This window comes from Orycteropus afer, unplaced genomic scaffold (genome assembly GCF_000298275.1).
Source record: "Orycteropus afer afer isolate SDZICR_OR568_19922 unplaced genomic scaffold, OryAfe1.0 scaffold00282, whole genome shotgun sequence".
Classification (NCBI taxonomy): domain Eukaryota; kingdom Metazoa; phylum Chordata; class Mammalia; order Tubulidentata; family Orycteropodidae; genus Orycteropus; species Orycteropus afer.
The window spans coordinates 819624-829395 of NW_006921869.1; the positions used below are offsets into that span (position 1 = coordinate 819624).

At 45.7% G+C, this 9772-nt stretch overlaps 1 protein-coding gene across 1 annotated transcript in view; it reads right to left on the reverse strand.

Annotated features, from left to right (window-relative positions):
• Positions 1 to 9183, reverse strand: part of FGD5 (FYVE, RhoGEF and PH domain containing 5) — a 261856-nt gene extending 252673 nt beyond the window's left edge. The window contains exons 1-2 of the mRNA XM_007950612.1: positions 9173 to 9183; positions 6071 to 8635 (exon numbers count right to left, since the gene is read on the reverse strand). Coding sequence (XP_007948803.1) covers positions 6071 to 8635; positions 9173 to 9183 — 2576 coding nt within the window. The remainder of the gene's footprint in view (positions 1 to 6070; positions 8636 to 9172) is intronic.
• Between the last annotated feature and the right edge of the window lie 589 nt (positions 9184 to 9772).

A 9772-nucleotide genomic window follows, 5' to 3' on the forward strand; every position in this document is an offset into this window, starting at 1 on the left:
AACATGGATGAACTTGGAGGACATTATCCTGAGCGAAATAAGTCACTCTCAGAAGGACAAATACTGTATTAGTCCGTTACTTTAAAAAGGCAAGGAAAGGTTTATATATGGGAGTAAATGTTCTTTGTTGGTTACCAGGGGTGGGAGAGGTGGGGAGAGAATGCTGGTAGATAGGTAGACACAAGTATTGATTTGGATGAAAGGAAGGGCAATGTACCAAATGTGAGTGGTCATAATGGTCGCACTGAGGAAGAGGAATATATAGAGAGGTGCATGGGAGGTACAGACAACAAAGATGAACATTTTTGCACATACAGTACTGTGTTGTCAGTGATGGCAAACATTGATACACAGGTGGATAGATGGGTGGACAGGCTAAACAATTAGGTATGTCTATGCGGGGGTGGTGGGAAGCTCTGGTAGCATAGTGCCTAAGACATTTGACTGCTAACCAGAAGGCTAGTGGTTCAAACCCATCAGCCATTCCTCGGAAGGAAGACTGGGCGATCTACTTCCGTAGAGATACCGCATCAGAAACCCAAGGAGAGGGCACTATGATTCAGAACTGACTCGACAGCAGTGAATTTTTTTTTTTTTTAAATGAAAGGGGGAGTGTTCCCACAACATGTATAGTGTGGGCAGATAATATTTCTGCAAGTGTATTTGTATGTTCTGTAAGAATGTCCAGGTAGATAGTACAGCTGACAAGGGACAAGGTTGTTGTGGTGACTTCTTGGTCACAGCTAGCTACCCAGAGGGAGCGAGTAGTTGGACCCGTGGGTTTGGGACCATGGTCACTGGGGACATCAAGCTCAAATGGCATAACATACCACACAAAAACATTGTTCCACATCCTACTTGGTGAGTAGTGACTGGGATCTTAAATGTTTGCAAGCAGCCATCTAGACGCAATGATGGGTCTCTCTTCATCCAGAGCAAAGAAGAATGAAGAAAACCAAAGATGCATGGAAATGATTAGTCCAAGGGACTGGTATGCCATGCAATCCTAAGCCTATACTACTGTGAGACCAGAAGAACTAGATGGTGCCCAGCTACCACTGTCAACCACTTGAAGGGGGTCTATGTAGGAGATCTTGGATAAAGTAGTAGAACAATATGAAACAAAACTCAAAATTATTTAAAAAGAAAAAAAGAGAGACCAGTTTTGTTGGTCTGATAGAGCCTGGTGAAACCCCTGAAACTATGGCTCCTAGCTGCCCTTCAGGCCTGGAATTGAAGTCATTCCTGTGGCTTCCAGCCAAACAAAAGACAGGCATATGAGCTAATCATTTACATTAGGTAGATACACTCCTTGGAGAGATCAATTATGGGAGAATAGAACAGCTATGTATGCACAAGGAGACAGCTCGGGGGGCAGGAGTGCATGCAAGGGAAGGACATAGGGAAGAGGTAACTATGGGGAGGAAGTGGGAAGAGAGCTGTTGCATTGTGGAAGATTGCAGTCAATGTCATGAGTCAAAGTGTATGTGATGGGCTGTATGGAAAGTGAATTTGCTCTGTAAACTTTTACCCAAATCACAATAAAAATAAAAAAATAAAAAAAAAAAAAGAATACTGACTGACTAAAGTCATAAAATATTCTATTTCCAAAGTAATGTTGAGTGTTTTGGTTACCTAGTGCCACTCTGACAGGAATTATACCACACACAGAATGGCTTGAACAAACCAAGTTTATTCTCTTACAATTTTGGAGGCTTTAGGTCCGAGTTCAACGTGCTAGACTCTAGGGGCTGGGTGAAAGTCCCTCAACCATGGGCTTCAGCTCTGCCTTCTACTCCCGGCCCACTGAAGCTAGAGGCTTTTCTTCACTGAGACAACTGCTGGCTGCTGAGGCTGACAAACCCAAGGTTGACAAGTAAAAAGGCACAGTCCCTAAGCCACACAGCAGGCCATTAATTCAAGTCCATTAAAAGTCCCAAGATCAGCAACCATGGCAGGCTGCTGAACAACGACTAGGCTACATGCAGGGTTCAAGCATGCCATAAGCTAGAGACCATTCCCAAAGCTGTTTCTTACACACAGGAAGCAGACCACATCCCTAAAGCAGCTACTCAGCCCTCCAATAGATTCCACCATGGAGTTAATTACCAATCTCACCATGGGAAATAACTACATCCAGCTGCTAGCCACTCAACCAGTCCCAGCCAAGTTGACACACAAACTTAACTACCACATTGGGCTAGATTGTTACTGACATTTTTTTTTTCCCCTTCTCTTTCCATGAAGTGTCCACTCAGAAGCAAAAGAATGCTCTGCAGGACACATGTTAAACTAAAGGAAAACAAAACCTTTCACTGTGTACCATGGGGAAGATGAACATAGGTAACTATATAATTTCTGTTTTATAAAAATATAAGATAGCTAATAAGAATATTTCTCTATCTACTAAAAAGCTATTATCTATACATCTATAAGTCTCAAAGGAAGTAATTGCATAGAAGAAACTTTATAATCATCATTAGACCCTGAGCTGCTGCTCATTGATTTAGGGGTCTCAAAGGGCTTGTTGAATTCTATAATGCGCTCTACATTTCTTTCTTCTGCTGCTTTTTTTAATTCTACATTTCTTGAAGGGCGGTCCTACTAGTGGAAAAAAGGACTTCAAATAATAGTGAATCATACCATACAAGAGTTATTCCCTTTTCCAGCTTCTTTAAATCCTTCTGATTATGTCAAGTTCAAAGTCTCCATATGGTAGGTGTCTTCAACACCTCCCCAATACTTCCTCTTCTCCCTGTTTAACAAAGAGACCAGGACCCGAGCTCACAGCTTTGGCAAGTAAAAACCTCACTAGATGTTACTAATTTCATTTTATTCTTTATTGTATCTTATTTTTCAACTACCTTCTATTTATGGCAAGTGATACTGATTTCCCATTTCCCAACAGTGGCATAAAATTTCTTCTGTTTTTTATTAAGCAAAAAAGATGGACTGATCTAAGGAAAAAATGTTAGTGCGGGCAGTGTAGCAGAAATGGTAAAAGTGATACCAGAAAGGCTAACAGTTGAGGAATACAGATCTGCTCTAACTCTCTCATTTTACAGCCTTTCCCAAGGCAAGCTCATAAGCAGGCTTTGGACCCACGTCTTCCAGAGCACACTGTCTTGTGCTCTTTCAGAACTGTTTATATTTATTTTGGCTTCTGCCTCAGATTCTCACACTAAAAAGCAAGGTGTGCAGCTGGACAAGTAGCGGAAGGAGGAAGGAACTGCCTCCCTACTCTCTTATCCCGTCCGACCCCAAGGACCCCTGTGGACATGTATCAAATTAGCAGCAGCCCTCACAGTCAAAGCACCATTCAGTGCAGAAGAAGGGGAGCCCCACCCACACTGGCAGTCATCCATGCCTCTCAACTTGATGTGTCTGAAACCTCCCTTGCCCAAACCTGTACTAGCCCAAAGCAGGGATTTTCCTCCCTCTTTGCTTCCATCTCTTCATTCAGGAAAGCAGGAAAAAGCTTTGCTTGCTGCCTGATGTCCAAGAGGATGTGGTTCCTGCACGGGAGGTTTATTCCATATCCACAGAGCAGGGCCAACAGTGCTTTTGGAATTCAGAGTCTGACAGTTCAGGACATTCAACCAAGGCCCTGGGCTGTAACACTGAATGTGAGGTAATTCAGGGAAAGCACCTAGCACAGTGTCTGGCACGCAGTATACAGTCTCAATATGGTAAATTAGCATATTCTTGGTTATCTTTTTCCCTTATTGTCATGTCAGGCTGGATGAAGGGAACTTGTTTGTTTTTTGGATAAACTACAGATCAAAGCAACAGAACCCTTACAGATGGCCAAGTAGCCAGTACACTACACAACTCCAGGGGGCGTCATTCACAGACTAAAAGGTGAATGGTAGCCCTGGGGTTGTATAGTGTGTAGCCTGCACAACCAGATCTGGCATCCCTTAATGTAATCACTGCAAATTACTGAACCAGGAGTCAGGAAACCCAATTCTTAGCACTGCTGTTAGATAGTAGGCAAGTCCCTTTCCCTCTCTGTGCCTCAGTTTCCTATTCTGTAACAGGACTGGAAGAGGTCTGAAGTTCCTTCCAGCTCTAAAATTCTGTGATTCTATAGAAGTGGATTTTAATTGCTGAAGAGCTGTTACACAAAAGAGGAAATGAGTTCACGTGCTTAAGAGACCAGAGTCAGTGTGAGTGAAGTAGGGATCTGAGAGGGAAGATAGTGCTGCCTCCATCAGAAAGAAAACTTCCTAATAATCAGGGCACCAGAGGGGCTCTGGTGGTGCAGTGGTTAAGGTATATGGCTGCTAACCAAGAGGTCAGTGGTTTGAATCCACCAGCTGCTGGGAGGAAGAAAGATGAGGCAGTCTGCTTCCATAAAGAATTACAGCTTTGGAAACCCAATAGGGGTCTACTGGGAATTAACTGGATGGCTGTGAGTTAATTAGTGTACCTAGAACAGACTAGGCAGCTCCAGGAGGCAAGGTGTTCCCTGTGGCTGGAGGAATTCAAGTACAGACTGGATGACCACCTATCAGAGATGGGAGGCTTGATCATATGCCCTCTGAGGTCCCTTCCAGCATGGAGATTTTATGATGTCAAAAGCTTGGTTCTGTTTTTATTAGTGCTGGAAGGCACTGGGCTATGTTCTGCCCTGGTCAAACCCTGCTGATAACTATTAATGCAATGCATTGGTTGGCCCTAAGCCTCTACTCGCTCCCACATGTCCACTGTTTCCAAATTAGACTCTGTCCCTCAGGCAGGGCTGGTGATTACCTTTGCTTGCCAAACAGACCCTTTCATCCTAGAGAAAACTAATAAATAGGCTTACCCAGACTCGGGATAGGGAGAAGATGGAGCCAGGGTGGGAAACTGCATAAAATACTCAAGAGAACACACCATCCAAACACTTCCTAACATTATGTACACCAGATATAGCTAACACTAATTGCAAATCACTCTTATCTATTCATTTCTGCTGATCCCCTAGGAATTTCTAGCAGCAACAGCTGTGCAGGATTTGTTTCAGTTACTGCACATTAGAGGAAGCTGGAATCATCCTTAGAAGGGAGAACGGCCAGACTTCGTCTCACCTACTTTGGGTCATGCTGTCAGAAGGGACCTCCCTGGAGAAGGATGTCATGCTTGGTAAAGTAGAGGGTCAGTGAAAAAGGGGAAGACCCTCAATGAGAAGGATTGACCCAGTAACTGCAACGATAGGCTATGAGTCGGAACTGACTCAATGGCATCTAGCAACAATGACAACTTTAGAGGAAAGAACCAGATATTTCTTCTAAACTCACAATTTTGGGCTTTTCATTCATTTAGATCAGCAGCCACAGATGAGTAATAAATGGCTGCTATTTGACTGCAGCCTTTAAGTTATATTCACAATATGCAAGGAACAGCAAAATATGGCAATTTTCCACTTGGAATGATCAATAAGTGCATTCAGTCAGTCCTGGAAAGGTGAGGTCAGAAAACCCCCACTGTTATCAATAACTCCAGTGTTTCACTCCCTCTTCCAAAGTGAATTAGCCCAAAAAAAATCAGCTTAGGTGTACCTCTTAAAGACTTCATTCAGAAATTTAGCTCAGGGCATCCTTAGCTCTTTACACAATTTAAATAAATCATCTTTTCTAGTTCCCTGTTGAATACAATGTATATTTACACAATAAAAAGGTATCCATCTCGATTTTGGGTATTTTCCTGATGGTGAAACAGATTTAGTTTGGCAAGACTCCAGAACCCTCTTTCTTGGTGACTTTCCCAGTAGCAAAGTCATCTACTTAGAAGATAGGATAAAAGTCCCCTAAGGAAGATAAATACAAATGCTCACATTGCCCTGTATCTCACACTTTACACAGTAGTTTCATGTAGATTATCTACTTTGACATTCTCAAACATAAGTCCTATTTCACAGATGAGGTAACTAAAGCTCAGAGAGGTAAAGCCACTCACCCTAAGTCACACAGCTAGAAGGAAACAAAACAGGAGGTTCAAAGGCAAGCCCATTCTGTCGCCCACATCTCAGCTGCCTCTCAGATAATCACCCCTGCCCAACAAGAAAGAAAACACAATTTTATGGTACCTTTCTGCTTCTTGGTCTGCACTCTGCTGTTTGCTCTCGAAGGCGTTGAAGCTGCTCATATCTACATAGCCGTCATTTTCATTTGCTGTGGACAAGGCTCTGCTCTGATCTTCAAAGAGCTTCGTGAAAGTCCCAGTCCTTGCAGGTCTCCGGGGTGGAATCTGGATATTTTCATAGTCCGAGTTCATGGCTGGAATGTTCTCATAGTCTGAAGTGTCTGCATTGGGGAACGAGATGGACCGTGGCTTTGTCAGTGGCAAGGGCAGGAAGGGAGGCCGGGAGCGGTCTTCAAAGGACTCCACTCTGGACACCGTCCTGCTGAAGGGGACACCTCTCCTCTTGCCATCCCTGTAGAAGATGAGGGAGGAGGGGGACTCAGAAGCCCGGAGCTTCCCTGTGCCAGACTTCAGCTGAGGTGAGTTACTGAGGCTTTTCCGGTCAATCTCTAGGAGCCGGGAAGGCCCGTGGTAGCTGGACTCTGAGGAGGACCGGGAGGAAGACACATTCACGTCCACATGCACTTTGCTCTCTGTCTTCTTCTTAAATGTCAGTGCCAGGAACTGCTTAAAGGATGACTTCTTCTTCTTGGTGTACTTGTCTGGGGAGTCGCTCTCAATGAGGAGTGAAGGCGAACTCTTTGTGATAGGCTTCTTGGTGATGCAGGCCAGGTCAAAGGGGGGTGGGATGTCGACCACAGATGATGGTGTTGACGTGCCGCTGGAGGGCAGGTGGTTTCTCTGGGAGAAGCTTCCAGAAGAGCCAATCACACAGGGCAGAGAAAGGTTATCCTCCTTCCTTTTTATCCGATGGTCATCTAACCCAGATCCCTCTGGTTCATGGAATAGGGAAAATGGAATCTCTCGGCCTTCCACAGAAAATGACCGTGGGTACAGAGTGAAGGCTCTGGGCTTGGCTGGTAAGGCCCTGCTGGCAGCTTCTGGAGGCTTCCCCTCTAGGGACAAACCTGTCTTTCTTGCCTCCACAAATGCACCTCCACTGCCAATGGCCGCCAAGCCAGCTTCTGGTCCAGTTTCTTCTGGCACAGTTTCTGGAACATAGCCGGCCACCTTCCCAGAGTGGGGCCGGGCTCTTGTAACAAGGTTTTTCCTGTCTATGGGGAGGAGGCTGCCCTCCATATCAGAGCTAATTTCTTCCCTTGTGCCATAACCACTCAGAGCATTGGGCCCAGCCTGCGTTTCATACTGATCAGCCTGGCATGCAAGGCCTACACCCATCACATAGGGGTTGGTAAGTGAATCGTCCATGACGTCCTCGCCTGGGGTGTTCTCTGGCTGGATCTCAGGGTCAGAAGGGTCCTCACAGGTAGCACCCTCTGGGGGGCCATGCTGGCCACACACAGTCCCAGCATCAGGTTCTTCCTCTGCACACAGCTCTGACTTTGACCTGTCTTCTGATTCTAAGCCTTTTACTGTCTCAGAAAAAGATGGATAGCTTTCACTACAAAAAGAGGTGCTCTCGGTCGGAAAGAACTCATAGGGACTCCCCGTAAGGGATGTCCCGAAATTGTCAACACAGTCATTCTCAAAAGGAACTATCTGGCAGCTCTCCTCGGCAGGCTCATCCTCGTCAGCAGGCTCATCTTCCGGGGGACCATCACCTTCTTGAAGGTCTTCGCCCATCTCCTGGACGACCGCCACTTCTTCCTGGCCAGTGCTCTCATCTGGGTCAGGAAGGCCACCATCATCAGCCTGGCCACCACTCTCTGTGGTATCTTCGCACATCTCCCCAGAGTCATCCAGGTGTTCTACAGTCATGTTTGCCTCCTGGACATCTGAAGCCAATTCCTCCTTCTCTGGGGACTCCTTGCTGGTATCTTCAGTATCCACATCAGTGGGACCATTAGAATCTACTTGCCCATCTGGGTCCACTGATTCTGCTGTGGCACAGCCTTTCTCACTGTCTTCTTCCACCTCCATGGGGATCTCAGGGGGTAGAGATACCTCAGTAGGGGTCGCTAGATGCTCTAGTTCAACGTGTGTCAAGATGATACTGCTCTGGAAGACCTCCTCTCTATTCCAAGGTCCCCTGTCCTCCTGAATGTATGTGTCATGTTCTTCCACTAACTTCTCTTCCTCCTTTTGTGTGAGCACCTGCTCCCCTGACCCCTCACAGTCTTCCTCCCCAGCCACATCCTCAAGAGCCTGGTCCACGGCTCTATCACTTTCTCCACTCAGCTCCACTTCAGCTGGAGCAGCCACATGCTCTCCAGATCCTGGACCCTCCACATTATACTCCTCACCTCCTTCCCCCTTGTGTTCTTCTTCCTCAGGACAGTCCAGAGACCTCAAGACTTCATTCTCTGTGTAGCCCCTGTTCACAGGCTCGTCCTCTCTCAGTGGTGACTTGGGGACCACGATGTAGTCCTCATCTGCCTCTGACTCAGAGCACTCCAGGTTGGACTGGTGCTCTTCATAAAGCCTCCTGTCAACGTAGAGCAGCTTTCCGTTGCTGCATTTATTTAAGCTGTTGTTCATGTACACGCTGGCTCGCCACTCATGGGGAGCATCAAGCCTTGGCTTGGGGGCAATGGGGGGCTTTGGTCCCCTGAACGTAGAGTTTGGATTGTGAAGACTGTCAGGTCCAGGTGATGAAAGGAATTTGGGTGCAGTAAGTGGTGTGAGGGGACTGGTAGTCTTTGGCTTGGGAGCAACTGGTGGTTTTGGTGATTCTGAAGGATGAATATAGAGAAAAGAAAGGAAAAAAAGTACAATTAACTTTATTCCTATTTAGATTCTCCTGCATACAATTTGTGAGGGGACATTAAAAATGGCTTCCCCGACCCATGTGACCAAAACCAAGAAAAGAACCAAACCAGATGCTGAGTCAACCCCGACTCATGGAAACCCATGTGTGTCACAGTAGCACTGTGCTCCATAGGGTTTTCAGTGGCTGGTTTTACAGAAGTGATCATCAGGCCTCTCTGTGAGGTGCTTCTGGGTGGATTTAAACCACCAACCTTTTGGCTAGTAGCCTCCTAGTCAATAATTTCTACTACCTAAGGACTCTATGTGAACTCAGTGTATTATGTTTTATCTTAGTATTATCTTCCACCATAATCTTTAAAATCCCTTGACCTTTCACTTAAGATCCATTCCATAAACAAAGTGAACAGAGTCTTCTATTCACTAACAGAAGTCAACAAATTAAATCTTGTGCTACTCAAATAAGGGTGTCCAGGTCACTGCAAGCATTCGTTCAACTAATATTTATTGAACACCTGCTATGTGCTAGGTGGAAGGAGCCCTGGTGGTACAATAGTTTAGCAGTTGGCTGCTAATTAGAAGGTCAGTGGTTCGAACCTATCAGCTGCTCTGTGGGAGAAAGATGACACAGTCTGCTTCTGTAAAGATTTACAGACTTAGAAACTGGATGGGGCAGTTCTATTTTGTCCTATAGGGTCACTATGAGTTGGAATTTGACTTGACGGCAGTCGGTTTGTTATCTGGCTTTAGTTAATGTATCTGGGTGTTCATCAGAAGGTTGGTGGTCCATGTCTACTCAGAGGCACTTAGTAGAAAGGTCTGGCAATCTACTGAGATACCAGCCATTGAAAATCACCCATGAGTTGGGGATGACTTGACAGCAAATAGGTGGGATGTGGCGGGGCAAGATGGCGGACTAGGCAGAAGGATTGCACAGACCCTCTTCAACAAAGAAAAGGGAAACCAATTAACACAGACA